The 20,681-nt window shown below is 42.1% G+C and overlaps 1 protein-coding gene and 1 pseudogene across 1 annotated transcript; both read left to right on the forward strand.

Annotated features, from left to right (window-relative positions):
* Positions 1-338: 338 nt before the first annotated feature.
* Positions 339-8,942, forward strand: LOC127762377 (uncharacterized; annotated as a pseudogene).
* A 7,057-nt stretch (positions 8,943-15,999) lies between these two features.
* On the forward strand, positions 16,000-18,430 carry LOC127760965 (F-box/kelch-repeat protein At3g61590-like). Its single transcript, XM_052285203.1, has 2 exons — positions 16,000-16,273; positions 17,108-18,430. The coding sequence occupies exon 2, from the start codon at positions 17,115-17,117 to the stop codon at positions 18,348-18,350; it is 1,236 nt and encodes a 411-aa protein (XP_052141163.1). The 5' UTR covers positions 16,000-16,273; positions 17,108-17,114; the 3' UTR covers positions 18,351-18,430.
* The last annotated feature ends 2,251 nt before the right edge of the window (positions 18,431-20,681 follow it).

Consider the following 20,681-nt stretch of genomic DNA (forward strand, 5'->3'; position numbering starts at 1 on the left):
TAACTAGTCTGCGTTACAAGTGAACAGCACTAGAGCAGCATGCCACCTCCCACTTCCAGTAAAAGTTCGTCTTGGGACTTGGAGGTCGGGGAGATGCAGCCGTTGGAGTTTCGGTCACGGTTTTGTGGCCCGCGTACGGCGTACAAGCTGTCTTGCCGATCGAGATAAACCAGTTAAGGGCCCCTTTTAATCGCAGAATCAGGGCTGGCCCGGGGGGTCGAGCAGTGCAGCCGATCTGGGCCCGCAGGTCGTAGGGGACCCGACCTGACCTCCCCCCTCCCTTGGCCCAGTACGTAGAAAGGCAGCACACACGAAGAGGCATCGTATGATATAGGTCACAGGCTCACAGCGCCGCAGCACGTCGTTCCCAATTCCACCATACACAAGCGAGATTGCCGCCGCGCGTGTTGTTGACATTAGCACCTGCCTGCCGTTTATCCCGTTCGTTCCCCACCCAGGCATCCCATCCACTACATTCCAATCGCCGCCGCATCCACGCGCCTTCCATCGGCAGTCGGCTGTCGCCTGCCGCGACGACGCTGCCGCCGGTGGAAGTGCAAAACTTTAAATCGATCTTCAACACTGAATATTGAAGAGGTTGCTTTCTACTGCACTACATGTGAAAGAGGAGGTGAGCAGTAGCAACACCACCACGTTCTTGTGGTACTCTCGTTTGTTGCAAATTAAATTTCCATGCTATCTGTTTGTCATCTGTAATTTGGCTATGTTGGATTAATAGCTTTCTAATTCTGCTTGTTAATTAGATGTGTATAGTACAGAGGTTGCGCTTGAGTGACCTGCACATCCGGCCACCCACGCTCAATTAATTAGTAAGATTTTACATTTAGGTTTATTGTTTTGTAGTGAAATTTAGAAATTGATATTGGTAGATCATCAATACTTGCATCTAGAAATACATACGTACCCAAAAACAAATTTAAGGTTATACATATGAGGTTTTTCATATAAATATTATTTCTCCATGTAATTTAGGTATTTATCAGTAGCATATCATATATATAGATCTATTAATAATTATTTAGATAATATATTAAGGGATAATATATTAAGGGCCCTATGTTTATTTTCGCACCGGGCCTTTGGAAACTTAGGACCGGCCCTGCGCAGAATTGAGAAAATATAGGAATAGGAAAAACGTAGGATTTTAATAGGAATATAAGTATGAAACAGAGGATTGCAAAACACAGGAATAACTGTTTGATTGAACCACAGAAAAAACACAGGAATTGGATGAGAGAGATGACTCAAAAGGAAAGTTAGCAAAAGATTGAAGCTCTTACTAAATTTCCTCCAAAATCTCTATAGGATTATCCATTCCATAGAAATTTCAAAGGATTAGATAGGATTCAATCCTTTGTTTCAAAGGGCTTTATAGAAAATTTTCCTATAGGATTAAAATCCTCTAAAATTATTATGTTTTTCCTTCAAATAAAGGGGCCTAAAGCTATCATTGCAAGGCAATTTTCCTTGCTAGGCAACGGTGCCTCTGTCCTTCCCATTGGTTGATAGCCCAGAACTAGCGCGTGCAACCTGGTAAGCCTGGTATTGTGGCCCAAGAAGGATGCGATGGGCTCACCGTTGCAACCAAGGGGCCTTGACTTCCCAATTAAACGGTACCCCCAAAGTCCATATGTCCTCCGCAATCCGCCCTCAGCGTGCATATTTTACCACGTTCTGTATGCTGAATTCTTTGTGTTTTTTTCCCCGATACAGTATGATCGTACCAAGTTCTTTACATAGGGATGCAAGTAAGAAAATCCGTTACCTGAAAAAACCCCGGCTTTGATATCATTTTCTATTCGCCAATACATAATTTAGAAGAAAACAATAACCATTATTGTAATAAACAGGAAAAAGAAACCCGCTAACACATGCCTAATTTAACTCCTAATCTCAACATTTTAGTTTTTTCTTAAAAGATGATTTCAATTTTTTTTCTAATTTTCCAAAGTACCTTCTTAAAATTGGAATCCCTTTCTCCGTCCTTCTTGCTCTCCACCAACAAGGGAGCACATCGGCTACCAGTAACACACAGGTACATCGGAGGGGAGAGTGATCTCTATTGGTAGTTTAGTGTGGACCCACTTTTATTTTCTAGAATCAGATTTTTAAGATATTTATGAATCTATTCATATCTCAAAATATGATTAGGAATCTTAAAAACAAAATTGCGAGGGTAGATTTTTAGCATCTGTTGGTGATGCTCTTATCCGTCCCACTCGCATCCATATTTTTAAACATGCCAGTGACATTGTTTTGCTGTTCTTTTTAAATCCATCTACGTATAATATCTGGCACTCGGTTATAGACAAGATCATTAGCGACGCCTGGCCAACTTAGTTGTTCTAAACTACCGAATCACCCTCTTGAATTAAATTTAAAAATATACTGTTCATTTAATTTTTTTTTTAAATATTCGGGATACAATTTTTTTTTTATAGAAATATACTGTCGGTCTCGCACAATCGTTGCGCGAAAATGATGTAGGAGTGATGTCGAGGGTGATATCGCGCGGTGAAAAGGCGAGACCACGCATGAACAGTGTGAGAGTGCGCGGTCTCGTGGAAAGAAAGACTGAGACCGTTTGGTCTCGCTGAAGCAATGAGCGATACCGTGACATGCCGATTTAATTAGCGATCAATTATCCTAGATTAATTAATCACGAATCAAGATAATTAGTCATTAATTATTATTAATTAATTGTTAATTGAGTAATTAATCACTAATAAAATGAAGCCATTGGACAGTGTCGCTGTTTGATTTGGCGGGATCGTTTAGTCTCGCTCTTCCATTCCACAAGACCGCACGGTCTTGCGCTGTTGCTGCGTGAGACCGCGGTCTCGCGCTTACACCTCGCGATACCGCGCCCTCGACATTATGTCCAACGGTTGTGCAAAATCGACGGTATATTTCCAAAATAAATTGTATCCCAAATATTTCTGAGAAAAAATTGAATGAACAATATATTTTCAAATTTAATTCTCATTCTCTTTCAAGTGATCTTAGAGTTGTTCTAATATCACAATTAATATTTTTTTATATAATTAATTGCACTATCACATAAAAAAATTTAGCCTGATACTTACTTAGAGGAGGGAGAAAAGAGAGGGAAATTTGAAGAAATTGGGTCTCATGCAAGAGCTATCATGGGCGATAGGACCAAAATTGTTAGACCCAAGAAAATGCAATAGAGCAAGCCAGTGATTTTTTGTTTACCGGTCTCAATGTAAATATTTATTATTTGCTCCCTTTATGAAAACTGCCTAAAGAAACTATACAACGTTGTGATGGTCAGGTGTAGACAAACATTTACTACCCTCTCTCTCATAGACTCACAGACACTATATATTTAGAGCGTCTCCAACAGACTCTCCAAGTTAAATTTGACAAGTTTAGCATAAAATCGCACTCCAATAGCCTTTCTACTTGGATGGCCGAGTTAAATGACTAGCCAAACTCCTCCCTCTACTAGCCAAATTTGGCCAACCAAAAAAGACTTGCTAAACATTGCCCCACCATCTCTCTCCTCTCACGCTCAACCTCCCTCCTTGTCCGATGCCGCCGGGACATGCCGCCTCCCCTCTGCAGCACCATCACGCTGGATCTGCGCAGAGCTCGCCGTCGTCGTCCCTATCTCCACCCGTGCCCACCGCTGGCTGAAGTCGTTGCAGCGTCGCCAGCCGTCGCGCCTGCATTGTCGAGATCGCCATCGCCATCCGCCATTACTGCCGAGATCTCCGTCGCCAGCTGACACTGTCGTTGTTTGCTCTGTCGCCAACCGTCGCCAGCCACTGCCATCGTTGCCGAGGTCGTCGTCGCCAGCCACTGCCATCGTTGCCGAGGTCGTCATCACCAGCCGTCATATGTGCCATCTGGTCGGTCTCCACTACCTTCGTCCTCGTTGGATTAGGCCTACGCGGTGTGGATTCAGGGAGGCACGCGGCCTCCGCCCCCACCGGATTCGGCCAGCGAGACGTGGATTCGGGGAGGGTGCGACCTCCACTGCTTCCGCGCGGTTTTTGTCACCTTCGCGCGGGGCTGCAGTTGCCCTCCGCCGTCATCGTCACCATCTGCTGCGGCAGCTGCCGCCATTGTAGTCTGCGTCGCCACCGCCGTTGAAGGGCGAAGATCAGAAGAGGAAGGGGTGGATAAAATCAGAAGATGAAGAGGGGGAGGAAGAGGAGGAAGAAGGGATAGTAGAGACTGACATATAGATCCTAATGTCAGAGGCTCAAAATACAGAGGGTATATGGAGAGGCTGTTTGAGTAAGTAACAAATTTGACTATCTAAATTAGTTGGAGAGCTGGCTATATAGATATTTAAAGAGCCTAATTTGGTCATTCCGTTGGGATGCTCACCTCCAGTGTGATGGCTCTCTAGGAGGGAGATTTACTCTCGCTATGATTGCACACGTGGATTTGCATGTTGACGGAACTAAGGCTCGATGGTCTCACGACTCATGAGAACTATTAGTCTACCAAACCACCGCAATACAATAGGTACATAACATCACCAAATTTTAATCACATGAAGTCATGAACTATACCAATCAATATGTATATTTCTTAGGCTTTAGAAATGTTTTTCATCTGTCAAATAAATCTGATAGACTCCTAAGTCTGGGCATGTCTAACAATGATGACAACTAATCAGAGCGTACACAATGATTATTCATGGTGGCTGCCTAGAACAAATTTAATGTAAAACGATGTTCAATTTACATGAATATCCTGATCATGAAAGAGTCAACATAACCATAAGGTAAGAAAGAAAAATCTCTGACAACAATCCATAAGCATCAAAAGTAAGAACACCTCGTTGCCACGAAAGATTGTGGATTTACCCACGTCACTTAGAGCAGATACAATAGCAGACTATTAGCTAACTATAAACATATTTTAATGAGATAAAAGATAAGAGAGAAGAGTAGCGAGCTACAGATCTGTAGCTAGCTGTAGCACGGACTTCAAGACGCAATGTATGTATAGAGGTGGGACCATATATTAATAGTATAGAAAGCAACTATTGTATGAATTGGCTATTAGATCGGCTATAGATGAATTGGAGCTAGTAGTGGGCTATACTGTTAAACTTGCTCTTAGGATGAGTTTGACAAACTGAGTTGGAAATCATTCGTCACGCACGTAAAACGGAGTGACTTATTCGTACATGATTAATTAACTATTAGCTTTGTTTGAAAAATAAATTAATATGATTTTTTAAAGCAACTTTTCTAAAGTTTCTTTTTGTAAAAAATACATTGTTTTGCGGTTTAGAAAGCGTGCGCGTGTAAAACGAGTAGGGTGAAGTTGGGAACTTTGAGCAAAGACCACAGACTTACGGAGCAAAGCAACTACACTATTGATTCAAACCATGGTGTTTATGCAGCTGCATAGGATTGCCAGGTCCTAATTGGCTGATTCTGCCACTAACTAGAAATACTATACTTATATTAGAACTCACGTTAGATAGAGTAGAGCATATATAGGGGTTTTAGCCCCTCTCTCCCAAACACCCCCATAGTTGTGAACTCTCCCATTTAGATCCGAGTACCATCTTCTTATTGGTCTTGTTTAGATTCTAACTTTTTTATTCAAACTTTAAACTTTTCTGTCACATCGAATTTTCCTACACACACAAACTTTCAACTTTTTCGTCACATCGTTCTAATTTCTTCAAACTTCTAATTTTAACGTGGAACTAAACACAGCCATTGGCTTGTGGCGTGTGTGAGATGCAATGTGATTGAATTTTTTGGAATACCCTCCTTTTTATTTGAGAATTTTTCGTGCAGCTGTCAAACGCTTTCAATCTGGCGGGGTTTATTTGTGACCCTCGATCGGTCAATGGCCAGTAGCAATCCATCCGTCCGTTCAAATCCCTCTCTGGGAAACGGACGAAACGGGAGAGGCGCGGAAAACCCCCACCCCCCAAATCGGAGCGCGGAGGCGCCGACCAAGAAACCCTACCCTCCGCCGCTTGGGCGGCGATGATGGAGGCGGCGCCGGACGAGGAGGCCGGGCTGGCGCTCCCCGAGGGCGAGCGGATTCTGGAGGTCACCCTCATCTCCGCGCAGGGGCTGAAGCCTCCCTCCGGCCTGCGGCGTCGGCTGCTGCAGGCGTACGCCGTGGCGTGGGTGGACGCGGCGCGCAGGCTCCAGACGCGGCCGGACCGCGCGGGCGGGGTCGACCCGGAGTGGCACGAGCGCCTCCTCTTCCGCGTCCACGAGGCCGCGCTCGCCGACGACTCCCGCGCCGCCGTCACCGTTGAGATCTACGCCGCGCCCGCCGGCGGCTGGCACATCGGGGGGGACTCCCTGGTCGGTTCCGCCCGGTTCCTGCTCGGCGACCACGGCCTCCTGTCCCGGCCCGTCGGGTCCCCGTCGATGTTCGCCGTCGGTGTGCGCCGCCCCTCCGGCCGCGTCCACGGCCTCCTTAACGTGGCGGCCAGTCTCGTCGCCGCGCCGCCGTCCCCGGCAGCTGCCCACGCTCTCCGCTCATCCCCCGCCGTCTCCCTCAGCGGCCTCTCCACGGCGCCCATCCCAGCAGGCCGCGTGCTCCGCATCCTCAACCGCTCGTTTCCGACGCCCCCACCCTCTCCGACGGTTCTTACGCCCAAGAAGCAGCAGATTGCAGCCAAGCCGAACAAGAAGTGCGCTGACAAGCTGGACGTTGCGGTGAAGCTGAACAATAACGCAGATGATCGGAGCGATGAGGAGCGTGAGGAGTTGAGAGAGATGGGCGGGGTGGTGTTTTGCGGGCCTTGTATCCTACCATTACCAAGAAAGATCCACATAAGCCCCTCTGACGAGAACCTGCAGGCCTTTGCTAGCATCTTCTCCGGCGGAGTTGGCATTACCAGACAGAGCCCTCGCCATTGAGGAGTCCAGGCATTTAATAGGTTCGGTTCTTTCAGTTGATTCCTTGTGGAGATAGCCTGTTTCTTCTTGTTGTGGAAAATTAGTTTCTTAACCATGAGGATATAGTGCTGAGTTGTATTATAGCATCTATTGTTGTTACTGCAAATATGTCTCACTGATTCTTTTTTGTGTGAATCAATGGAATTATAGAATTATAGTGCCACAATGAATAGTGCGGAATCATTTTGTTATCTGCTATGCTCAAAGAACCTCAATTTAAGGTTTGAAGATTTCGTTTGAAGCAATATAAGCCTGAATGCCTGAGTATTTCCACTCATCTTAATGGCATATGTGGATATTTTCTTGTTGCTCAATATCAAATTTATCGGTGATAGTGCTATTGTGAAGAATTGTCAATTGGATTATTCCTGGGGCTGTTTGCTTTCTTAATGCTGCAGCTGCATTGCAAAATTGTTGCCTGGGTTGATTTGTAGTAGCATTGCAAACTTAGATGTTGTGAAAAGTTTTAATGACATCATATTATTTTCAAGTATTTTCATGTGAAATATGTAGCCACTGTTCTTCTTTAAGGTTAACTTGGCCGTACATGGGTATTCATGTTTGTCTTACGCTTTACCTGATGAATTATGTTATGTACAGACAATTCATAATAACTAGACATATATCCATCATTTCACTGCTTCTAATTAATGTCTTGTGTGGTCATGTGGAATTTAGTAACAGTTGAACCTTTAGTTTAATCTGAGGGACTATTGATAATTTTAATTCATATTCAGTGATCAAAAGTACTTAATCTTAGATTTAGTTTGAAAGGTGTGATTGTTTGGTTTAGAGGAAAGATCACACATTAATGATTGATCAGCATGCATAGAACAGTATTTTATGATTTTTTTTTTACAGACTAGCTCTGTGGGATAGTTCTCAAGCCTTAATGGCCTTTGAATTATTCTGAATGATCCCTTAATGGAACATAAAATGAACAAATGATTATTATTATAATAGTGCTGGGAAGATTAATAAGCAGAAAGATACTTCAATGGTAGAACCAGAGGATTAGTGCACTAAAGGCCTGATGCAAACAAGTCCATAGTGATTTGTTTTCCCTTCTTTTCTGAGAACAAAAAATGATATCAGTACTAACTACTCTGTACTTGGTTTGACTTTTGAAAAGTCAAGTGTTTTGGAATGATTAGTGTGAGCTTTTTTATGTGGATATCATATTAGTTACCATATTTGTTGCAAAGGACAATAAGTCTTAAAAGGTTGAAGATGCAAGTGGCAGATTAAGTTCAGGATGATGCTATGAATGCCATCTGGTTCTCTCACAAGTCACAACTATCAGCTTAATTTCTGTAACTTTGTTTGTATTCTTTTGTTGAGATATGTTTACTGGGTTTAACTGATTTGCACGTTCTTTTATAGTTTATGTCATAATTCTTAACACACAAAGCTTCTTTATGATGATTTGGCATGTGATGGTTCCAAGTGTCCAACAGTTTTTTGTCCAAGTCAGTGATTGAATGCAGGGAATAAACATCACTTGTACTGTTGTAGCTAATTACTATCCCCTGAATGTAGTTGATATTGTTTCCTTCTAAGTTTACAATCTGAACTGCAAAATCTGATAGTATTGTATAGGAATGCTTTATGGACTGGGTTAAAATCTTGCAGGCCATGTTTAGGGCCCAAATTCGAAATAGTTTCTTTAGCCTGTGACTATTTATGTCTCGAGCCTGTTTGTGGCTTTTTTTTTCATAGCCTAGGCTTCTGGGGCTTTGTAGTCTGCTGATATCGTGGGACATCTAATTGTAACTTTGTTGTATTTGGCTTTTGTATTACCAATTTTCTTTGCATTGATTCTGAAATTACGTGCTTCCTCGTTTTCTATCTTACAAATGTCCATGTTCCTTTTCGATGTATCGGAGTAAGATAAAGACAGTTTTGGTTAATTGACAACTCATGGAAAAGTATCTGCAGACTGCAATGTTAAGTTATCTTCTAAAAACCAAATGGTATACTTGCTTAAATTGTTAGTGATTCTTAATGCTTCCAAAGTTCCATTGTAGGATCAAGGCAGATTTGGTGAAGCACTGAGAGATAAAGTGCTGTATTATAAAATTGTCTGGAGGATATCCAAAGCTCATATTGTGACCTTACGATCTAAGCATTGGGTGGACTATACATGTACAGTGATTTTTTAACCATTTTGACAGCCCTTTCCATCTTGGTATTTTATAATTTTTTAGCAAACGGTAATTCAATGAACTATAGCGTCAAACTTTTGAGCATTTCAATGTAGTTTTGATATCTTTGACAATAATTTGTGGACTATTTCTATGTGATTAGTGGATGCTTTCTATATAAACAATCCTCTTGGTTCTGATGTAAAGCATTATGTGCCGTGTCACTTGAAAATGACAAAACAATATTCAGATTCTGAAAAACCATCTGCCTTCTTGACTTTGATGATTCAAGTATCCAGCAAGGGGATAGCAAGCAATAAACTCATGATGTTAGGTCATTTGAAGATCACATGTTTTAATAGTTTTGTCAGGATAGTTTGTCGGCTTTTTTTGGGTTTTGGCACATTTTTTAAATTTTTTTCTGTACCTCGACTATTGAGTATATATTTTTTTGTCAAGAGCTGTGTTACAGTACTTATGATCCTGTATGACGTGCTGCCACCAAAACTATCAAAGATGCCATTTTCACTGTACACCTAAATGGTGGTTTCTTCACCATCACCATCGCCATCCTCCATTCTAAAGTCGTTATTATAGTTTCCATCAGTTGGGTCATATGTGCGATTTCTGCTCTCCAAAATCTGCCTGCTTTCTATGGTAGGATCCTATGTTCCGATTTAGCCTGTTCCCTCGTATAATTGTTTTCCTGTTCACTCATATTGCTTTACAATGACTTATCGACTAGGGTAAACTGTTTGACAGTTCAGAACTGGAAAGGGCCACTTGCGGCCGTCAGATTTACGTGGAACTCACTGTTCCTTTGCTTATTGCGCTTATTGGACACTGCATAATTCTCCAAAAAGAGGCCATAAAGAAGTACTTGACGATTGTGACCTCACATCAATGGCCACATACAACCATGTACAATCTCCTTTGTTTTTTCCAGGACTTTTCCATCTCCCCCTTCTTCCAATTGCGATCCACACAATCCTGATTCAAGTTGCGCCACCGACGTAACATGCCGTCTTTTTCCTGGTCGATCCTTTGATTGCCTGAATTCTTTCTTCTTTTTTTTCTACGCCCCAACTGGTTGATTTGGATCCCATTCGTTCCCTCTCCTTTACCGGAAGAACCAACCCACTTCTTTTTTTTTTTCTCTGTCTTTGCAACTTTTCAAGTGCAATGTTGGAGAAGATTTCTTCGACGGCGCGAGCACCAAGAACCTCACAAATTGTTCCAATATTCCATTGCACACTCGGGGCATATTGGTTGGATCCTATTGTTTTAGATGCTGCCCATTTGCTAAACACGCCATGTTAGAGGTCTACTTGTCCTTTCTAGGTTCCTTTTCTTTTGATGCGTTTGCATATACGGTATATATGTACTAGATTCCATGGAGCATAGCAAAAGATAACCGCTGTTGCTTTGCGGGCATCTCATAGAAGAGAGGAGCTTCGTTGAGTTGAAAATGTTTCAAGGACAAGTGATGCGAATTCTGTGTGATGCCACAAGTGGAAAGAATAGCGCAAATGTGGCAAGCAAAGCAATGCATATGCGCTGCTTTTCCTGGTAGGTATGTGGCATTGCTAGGTGCGGTGGTAGATGTCCAAGGGGAAGAAGCACAAGGAGGCAGCCGCCTCTAGTGGCCTCGCCACTCACTCACACTGCCCCCGGAGTCTTTTGCTCTCCACCACCTCCCATGTTTCAAGGTAAATTCGTCGTGGTGGTTTCATGCCTTGTGCATATCAAGAAAGATGTACTTAAAGTTCCTGATGCCTTGCAACGTACTCGAGTTTATATATATATATATCAGTTGTGAAAGAGAGATTATGTGACGGTTGATTGTGTTTCTTCCTTAAAAGTTCATATGCTCACAGGTGCTAAAGTTTCGGACAGTCAAATGTATCGGCAATACCGTAGAGGATGCACGTTCATTTTATTACTCCCTCCGTTCTATAATATAAAAATCTAGAACTAGATATGATATTTTATATTACAACGAATTAGACAGGGATCATCTTATTACTCCCTTCATTCCATAATATAAAAATCTATAACCAGATATGACATTTCATAGTACAATGAATCTGAACAGGGGATGTCCTGATTCATTGTACTATGAAATATCTCATCTGATGCTTACATTTCTATATTGTGGGACACGGAGGGAAAAACTCCAAAGTTTGTAAAGTAGACTGGTAGCTTCATAGGGTGTGGGTGTCCCTACATTCTGCTTATATACAATCACAAAGGGTATCATTGCTAGCTAAAAACAGTCACAGTACAAGGTAATCTCTCCGTCCCATAAAAAACCAACCTAGTACTAGATGTGACATATTCTAATACTACGAATCTAGACATACATATGTCCAGATTCATCGTAGTAGATATACATATGTACATATTTATCGTACTAGAATATATGACATCCGGTCATATGTTTATTTTTTATTGGACGGAGAGAATAGATGAGCAATCGGGCTGATTTAGGGTGTGTTTGAGGAGAAGGAGATTGGAGAGATTGAGAAGATACGCAAAACGAGGTGAGCCATCAGTGCATGATTAATTGAGTATTAACTATTTTAAATTTCAAAAATGGATTAATATGATTTTTTAAAGCAACTTTCCTATAGAAAATTTTTACAAAAAATACACCGTTTAATAGTTTAGAAAGAGTACGCGTGGAAAACGAGCTGCTTTCTCACCCTATATCACACCCAAGCGAACGCAGCCTTAATATACACCTAGCCAAAGCTACCCGACCACAACTGTTCTACTAGGGGTCAGTGATTCAGACATTCCGTACTCATTTCTTCGTACCACCTTCATTTTAAAATGTAGGATATCGTTTACTTTTCGTAGATCATTCATCTTATTAAAAAAATTAATATAAATATGTTTAAAGAATAAGTTAAGTTTGTATTTTATTTGATGATAAAATAATTCACAATAAAATAAATAGGGACATATCCGATGAAACGAGCTAAGTGTTGGAAACTCGTGAAAATCATACCTAAAAGTTTAGTAAATTCATGAAAAAAATACTAGAGATGGGTGCAGATATGAAATACATTCTCACCAAATTCCAGCTCCAAACTCAACTTCGTTTATTTATGAAACTTTCAGATACGATTTTTACGAGTTTTTAACATTTAGCTTGTTTTCACACTTTGAAGATAAGTGATTAAATGTTATGTAAAAAATCAACGACATCATAAATTTGGAATAGAGGGAGTATTTGCCTTGCACCCTTTCCGACAGTTGAGCAGACGAAAGTATCGCCGCGACGCCGCCTCGTTGCTTTTTACTCCTACGTGGCTACGTGGTCGTCTCCTTTGGCCTTGGCCGATTGATCGATATCAACATTGATCTTTTGACGCGCCGAATAAATAGGTCGCGACGTTCATGAGAAAATCCACCCGGTATTGGCTTTCTCCCTTCCGCGTACCGGATGCTCAAGTGCTCAACTTGGAAACACCGTGCTTGCCTGTTTACACATAATCTTTAATTTTCTGCGATGATTGCCTGTGCCCTGACACCTCGCTGCCCGTCCGTAGTAGCTGTATAAGCCTTGTTTAGATAAAAAAAATTTTTTTTTGACAAAAACATCACATTAAATGTTTAGGCACATGCATTGAGACAATAAATGTGAAAAAAAAACCAATTACACAGTTTGCATGTAAATTACGAGACGAATCTTTTGAGTCTAATTACGTCATGATTTAACAATATGATGCTATAGTAAATATTTGCTAATGACAGATTAATTGGGCTTAATAAATTCGTCTTGCAGTTTACAGGCGAAATCTATAATTTATTTTATTATTAGTCTATGTTTAATACTTTAAATGTGTATTCGTATATTTAAAAATTTTACACCCATAAAACTAAACACAACCACAGTGTAGTGTAGTGTAGTGTAGTGTGCACCTAAAGCTGGGCCTCATGTCTTGAGGACAAGCAAGGTTCCATTGTTAGTCTGAAACAGAGATAAGTGAGGCAGCCAGCTGAGAGGTCACTGTTTTTAGCTCTCCAGGCGTCCAGCTAGTTACTGTGTTGGCGTTCAGAGAGTGACACACTCACACACCGTGGAGCATCTGCATGCGTCGGGCTAGTCGCGTTGAACTTTCCTTTACATTTATTTTCAGAATCAATGCCTTGGCAAGTTGACATACAGTAGTATATCTGTGTAACTTGAATGTAGTAGATGCGCAAACTGTCCTCAGTGCGAGGTTATGTGGTTATTTGTTCCGTTGGACTGAGCTGTTTAGTCATTTTCAGGAGCATATGCTCGATCTCCATTCAACGTATCTAAAAGCAAAAAGGAAAGAAAGAGAGAGAGAGAAAAGTCAATCTATCGAGCTATGAACTTTGTTGTTTGCATCCTGGAGGACCAAGTGTCGGTAAGCCTGTATCTCGGTTGCTAGCATGCATGTACTGATGCACGCCTCCCTTGTGATTGCTTCGACTTTAAGCTCACTCATGTACTAGTATTTTTTTTTGACACTCAAAGTGAGGAGGAGGAAGAAGAAACAACAAGCAAAGGCAAAAGAAATCTAGCGTGTGAGTGAGTGAGCCCCCACGGACCGATACAAAAAAAACCCGTGTGCCACGACGTGCGATGCATTCATATGCATGCATCCATCCTCGTTTTTTTTATTATTCCCTGTGTAATAATAATCGAGCCCGTCGACCAGTGCATCTGGATATATATATATATCCGGTGCTCCAGAGAAATTTTTCACGTGACATTACACCGTACACGCATATGGAGTGTACACGACGCGCAAAACAAAATTTCGCCGGGGAGCAGCGAAAACGGCGTGCAGGACCAGCACAGTGAGAGGGCGACGGGTCGACCATGTGAGGAAGGACGGGAAAGAGAGAGAGAGAGAGCGAGCGCGTAGTACAGTACAGTACGTGCCTCGACCGGAAAAAAGGGGGCCGGCCAAAATAGCATGGAACTGCTAAACCGAGGCGCGCGGGCGCATGCATATGTGACCGTGATCCCGTGCTGCTACGATGACGCACGGCGAGCGCGGGGTGTATCGGCATCGGCCACGGCCATCAGGCCAGGCAGCAGGAGGGGGCAGGAGGCAGCTAGCTAGCTGTAGAGCCGTAGAGGTAGCAGCTAACTAGGTGGCCAGCCAGCCAGCGAGACAGACAGCGGCGCGGCATGCAGAGGAGGCAGGGCAGAGCTAGAGAGAGAGGGGGTCGGCTCGGCCCGGCCGCCGGGGGGGCCCCCTCTCGCCACGGCGCGCGCCATGGCGTGGCTGGCCTGCCTGCGCTGAGACGCTGCACCGCACTGCATGCTACGCCTACGCGGGGGCGGGGGCCGGGGGGGGGGGGGGGGGGGGGGCGGGGGGCGGACAGCGTTGTGGTACGAAACCGAGCGTGCCGCCCGCCGCGCGCCGTAGGATGGTCCATCGAGACGCGCGCGGTCGAGAGGACGGACGCGGCTCGCTCTAGGATCCGAGTGACTCGCTCCGGCCGCTGCCGCCGCAGCGGCAGCACATGCAGATGCAGATCGACGCGCGGCTCGGGTCGCCAGGTCGCGCGCGCGGGAGGTGTGGTTGCGGTGTGCAGTTGCGGGCTGCGGCGGGGGGAGTCGCTCGCTCGTGAGTCGCGACGTGTTCGACTCGGCGCATCGATCGGTGCGCGGGGGCACGGCCGGGCCGGGGGAGGGGGACCGAGTCGTGTACGCTCGGGTACATTGTCCGTTGGTGTTGCCGGGTACGAGGGAGTACGGTATCGACGAGGAGTGCGATGCATTGCGGGGATGAGCTAGAGGGGACGGAACGAGTTGTCTAATCGGTTCTGACCACATACTCCCTCCCCCCATTCCATAATATAAGGATTCTAATATTTAATATTTTGTTTGTACTGTTTGATTATTTGTTTTATTTAAAATATTTGTACAGATATTAAAAAATAAAAAGTTTTGCTTAAAATAATTTGGATAATAAAGTAAGTCAAAAAAAATAATTTCAATTTTTTTTAATAAAACAAATGGTCAAATAGTGCAAGCAAAATGTTAAAATCTCTTATATTAGAAGACGGAGTGAGTATATGAGAAAAGAGGATTTTTTGAAAAAAAAATAAACTAGACTTATGGCTTGTTATTTTATTCAAATTTCAATTACAACTTTCTCATTTTTTTCGTAAACACACTTTTAAAAGGTTAAATGATACGTATTTTTCTTGAACAAGTTTATATAAAAGTTTTTAAACATTAATTAAATCTAATCTTTCATGTTTGTAATAGTTAATACTATTTAATTAATCATTTGACAATAAGTTTTTCTTATTTTGCGTGTGGCTGAAAATCTCTTCCAATCTAAAATAACGAATGCAGCCTTAGGAAATGAGCCATTCCAGCCATTTTGCTTATATAGTCAAAATTCAAAGCTAATACGAGTAAAACCCAAATCAAGTGACAAACATTTCAAAAGGACAATGTTAAAAAAAACACGAATATTAGGAAAGAACCTAATATCAAATAATTAGAAGAGGTGAGATTTCGAATTTAGGCCAGCTAGCCTACCACCTTGTGGAGCTAGGCGAAAAACTCTAAACGTTTCTCTACAAGGACAATTGTTTCTAATAACCACATTCCAACCTTATCTCCAATTCCAAATTTCCAATCGCTAGTAACGACCGACTATATATACTGAGTAACACTAGTAGTAAGACTATTTTTAGAGAGAGAACGATTTAATGATTCATACATATAGCCAAGTGAAAAAGATTGGTATAGATAGGGCTAATTAATCCTGCCCCCGCCGTTTTCTCTCGGTTTATTAATCTTAACCGTGGATGTCAACATCACACATTGTGTACCAATCGCCATCTCACCACCTTTCCTTTTGCACTATAAATAAATCCGAACGGCCTCTGCTTCTCGAAGCCCGGCCTGTAGCCTCGCCTCGCCTCCCTCCGCCGCCCCGGTTACGCAACCAAATACCGACGGCGCCGCCCGCCGACGAGCCTTCTCCCTTCGCGCCGCCCCCTCGCAGCATCCTCGTGCCCTCCTCCGGCATCTTCCTGCGCCGCGTTAGCATCGTCTGTCGGCGCCGTCGGAGGTTCTGCTCGGAGCTCGCTTCCGATGGACGGCGCGGCGACGGGCACGGAGCGCCTCTGCCCTCTAGGATGAGGGGCCGGAGACGTCGCCGGCGGAGGCTTGTGCAAGTACGAGCACTTAATATTCTCCCCTACTCTATTCCTTTTCCATTTGAGAAAATTAGAAGAAGAAGAAAAAAAAACTCGGTTACTTTATTTCTTTGTGAGAAATGTGGGATTCGATAAGATATGGCCTTGCTCGTGCTGTTCTAATGCGCTGTAACTGTGGGTGACGGCGGTGCGTTTGGTATTTGTTGATAATGTATTGCTTCGTCGCTGCACATTCTGCGAGCCTCTGCTTGGAAAAGCAAACCAGCAATATTTCGGTGTACCATCACTAACTGGAGTAGCTGCGGCTTGTTCTGTTCGGTTCAGCATGATCTTATTTCAGAGTTTATTCGGTGGATTGATATGAAAACGATTTTTTGTACGGATTAAACCGCACGGAAAATACCGCTGAACTGGAAATTTTTTTTGAAGAAACGGTGGCCCGTGGAAATATTTTAAATGATCTGTTCCTTATAACATTTGGGTAGGAGACTAGGAGGAACATAATGTGCTCCAACTGTGCCACGGCATGCAAACCATTTACAGATAGCACAGAAGATTGATGAACTAACATTATGGTAATTGAGTTCTGCTGCAATAGTAACTGACATAGCTTGAGCGCTTTCGAAATAAAATGGTTTAGGATATCATGTACTTACATATCATGTGTTAGTATGTCTGCAATAGGCAATGGTAACTTCCTGTTCCTGTGGTTAAACATTAACCGAGCTTTTCTTGAAATAATATACTGATGTAATTAGCTTATGATCCCATGTTCGTTTTATTTTCCATTTATTTATTTATAGGTAAATGATCTTTGCAACTGTCCTATAAATATAACTTTTTTTTATTCAGGTCATCTATGCTAGCACACTTGATGACTGATGTCATGGAAGATAATTCTTCATGGACAGCTCTTTCTATTGATCACATTAGAATTTCTGCATTCAATTTCGGAATTGTCTCCGAGGATAACGATGAAGGCAAAGAATTTTTGCTTTCATTGGACACTGTTGTTCCTGATGATATCCTGGAGAGAATTTTCACGTTTTTACCTATAGTAAGCATGATAAGGTCAACAGCAGTTTGCAAAAGATGGCATGACATTATCTACTCAAGCAGGTTTCTTTGGACCCACATGTTGCCTCAGAGGCCATGGTACTTTATGTTCACTTCTAATGAAAGTGCTGCTGGGTATGCATATGACCCGATTCTCCGCAAATGGTATGATTTAGAGCTTCCATGCATAGATAAGAGCAGTTGCTTTGTCTCTTCTTCTTGCGGATTAGTTTGTTTCATGGACAATGACAGCAGGAATGCCATTTCTGTATCTAATCCTATCACAAAAGATTGTAAGAGAATTTTGGAGCCCCCTGGTGCAAAGTTTCCAGATTACAGTACAATTGCCATAAAGGTAGATCGTTCCTCTCATAATTACACCATTACATTGGCAAAATGCAAGCAAGTTCCAGAGGATTACGTCCGATGGGATTTCTCTTTATACAAGTATGACTCACAGAGTAGTTCATGGGTGACTGCGGTTGAGGAGGTGTTCATTGGTTGGAGAGGGGGTGATGACAGCGTGATATGTGATGGAGTATTGTACTGTTTAATTCACTCCACAGGCATTCTTGGTAATATTGAACCGCGTCATAGCATTATCATGTATGACCTTATTGCTGGGCCTTCTAAGGCGTCACTAATGCAATCGTCGATCCCAGCACCTTGCTCTCTCACCTGTGGACGTCTGCTTAACTTGAGGGAGAAGCTGGTTCTGGTTGGTGGGATTGCAAAACAGAACAGACCTGACATCATCAAAGGAATTGGAATATGGGAACTTCACAAAAAACAATGGCAAGAGGTAGGTCGAATGCCTCATAAATTATTTCAAGGATTTGGTGAGTTTGATGATGTATTTGCTAGCAGTGGCACAGACGACCTTGTCTACATCCAAAGCTATGGTGCAACTGCTTTGCTTGCTTTCGATACGAAGCAGAAGCAGTGGAAGTGGTCCGCAAAATGCCCTGTGAGCAAAAGATTTCCTCTCCAGCTTTTCACTGGCTTTTGCTTTGAACCTCGGCTTGATATTACCACTTAATTGTAATGCCTTCCAATGGAATCAGGTTGGCAGTCCTGGTCTTTGTGAATATATGCATGCTTCATTAGATTGTTGCGTCACATGCAATGTGCTTTCCTTTGCTTATCATCCCACATTCGTCCTGATGGATGCAATTTCCTTTGCCTCTTTTCATTGGATTAATTAATCTTTAGAATGTTGATCTCTCTCTCTCTCTCTCTCTCTCTCTCTCTCTCTATAATAATGCCTGTTTACAAATGTACCTCTATTTTCTTTAAAAACAATGCATAGATCTATGCTATTTATCACATTTATCTGAATTCTCAAGTTCAGCCATGTACTGCCTCGACAAAACCTGCATACAATGTCATTGCTTGATGCAGGCCTTAGAACCTGTCCATATAAACTGAATGAGCTATTGTCCTTACAGCATGTCTAGACAGATAAATTTTGCAGCGCCATAAGTTACATGTCTTTTCATCGCGCAACTTCCTGTATGTGATATCTAAATTTTTGTCCTTTGCGGTCTCAAGGGACAAGTTCAACTGTATGCGTTTTGTTTCTTGTGATACTTCATCAGTGATGGGCCTACCACTGATGTTTGCTGCTCCGGAACAGCTTGCACACTGGATGTACAAGGCGATTGAAAGTCGTTTGTCTGTACACTGACCAGTCACTACTAGCTGATTTTGTAGAATCATCATGGGCCAAATCCAGGTTTCCTCTTGTAGGAGCTGGCCCATCCCTGAAACCGCCGTGACTCTGCATCGTGATGCAAGTGTGAGCCAGAGGTGCCATTGATGAGATTCCAGCTCGTCATCACAGCTCCTCTGTATGTAGTGCTCAGTTGTGACATTAATAGTTCAGCCGTCTCAGCGTTTCTCAGAATGGTGTCACGCGCTCATGCTCTGCATATGATTTTGTTTTGTTGCCTTGCAGATTGCACTGTTCTCTCTCTCTTTTCTTTTGGCCGTACGTTTTAGCTGGTTAGCTCACTCTAGGTATGGCACCATGATATGGGGCCAATTCGTCTGCTGTTTTTCTTTGTTAATCTTTACCGTGTCTCTGATTTGTTACCAGTTCTGCGTGCTGTTTTAATCAGAACTAGCTGGGTGGCCCGCTCAATTCGTAATTGCGCGGCTAGCACCTAAACAAAATCATATATTTTTTAAGTATGATTTTACTTAAAATTTATTAAATAGCTATCTAGCTATTTCATTGTCTTAAGACTTTGAAAGACCAAACCTTATCATCCTCGTGTTTCTAATTATATAGTTTTTAAAAGTCACACCAGTTGCTACCCTTTATGTCATCTCCTTCTTTATTTGCTTGCTCGATCTACCACTATTTTCATTCATTCTTCTTGAAACCTTTAAAAATTGTGTCCGTCCACTGTCTCTTCTCATTGTTGTCATTGAGATTTTAAAAATCGAACATAATTATTGTTTGGGTTTATTTTTTACTTTCTAGAAGTCCCGCCAAACAATCAACGGCTTTGCTATTGTACTCTTCTATGGCTCGCCCGCTGCCTCCCTTCTTTATTGGCATTGAGATTTTAAAATTGAACATGATTATCATTGGTTTTTTTTTTTTTACTTTTTAGAAGTTCAAAACCTTTAAAAATTGGACTTGTAGTTTCATTTTTTATAATTTTTAGAAGTCCCATCAAACGATGCTACAATGCCCCTCTACAGCCCGTCCGCCGCCAACTCTTTATTGTTGTGATTCTAAAAATCGAACATAACTGTCGTTGGAATTCATTTTTTATTTTCTAGAAGTCCTGTCAACCGTCGGCGGCTCTGCAACTATACTCTTATACACCCCGCCTGCTGCTTCTCCTTTTTATTATCATTGAGATTTTAAAAATTGATTATGATTATCAATGGTTTTTTTTTAATTTCTAGAAGTCCCGGCAATCGCCTTACTCGTTTGCTTCACGGTCTGCTTGACGTCTCTCCTTTTAATCGTCATTAGGATTCTATTTGGTGTTTTATTAACAATTTTTATATCTCATATCAACCGCCACCACTCTACTTCTTTATAGGCATGTTACTTAATTTATCTTGTCATGTGTTTTAGATGGTCTTTTCTTTCAATAATCTTTATTTTTATCACAAATTTTAGTTATTTATAAATTGTATTCTTAATTGATATCTTATTTTTCTTTTTCTAATTTCAGAATTTTTTAAAAAAATTTTAGTTAATATCGTATTGTGTTATTTTAATGTTTTTATTTTTTATTTTCAATTTCAGTTGTTTCAAAATTGTATTCCTATTTGAACTCTCTTTTAATTTTTCTAGTTTTAGATATTATTTTATTTTTATTCTAATTTTTAATTAATCTCGTATTGG

Source organism: Oryza glaberrima, chromosome 1 (assembly GCF_000147395.1).
Source record: "Oryza glaberrima chromosome 1, OglaRS2, whole genome shotgun sequence".
Taxonomy (NCBI): domain Eukaryota; kingdom Viridiplantae; phylum Streptophyta; class Magnoliopsida; order Poales; family Poaceae; genus Oryza; species Oryza glaberrima.

What these genes read in the sequence shown, in the direction of transcription:
- LOC127760965 (XM_052285203.1), top strand. Translation starts at nt 17,115, where the DNA reads ATGCTAGCACACTTGATGACTGATGTCATGGAAGATAATTCTTCATGG.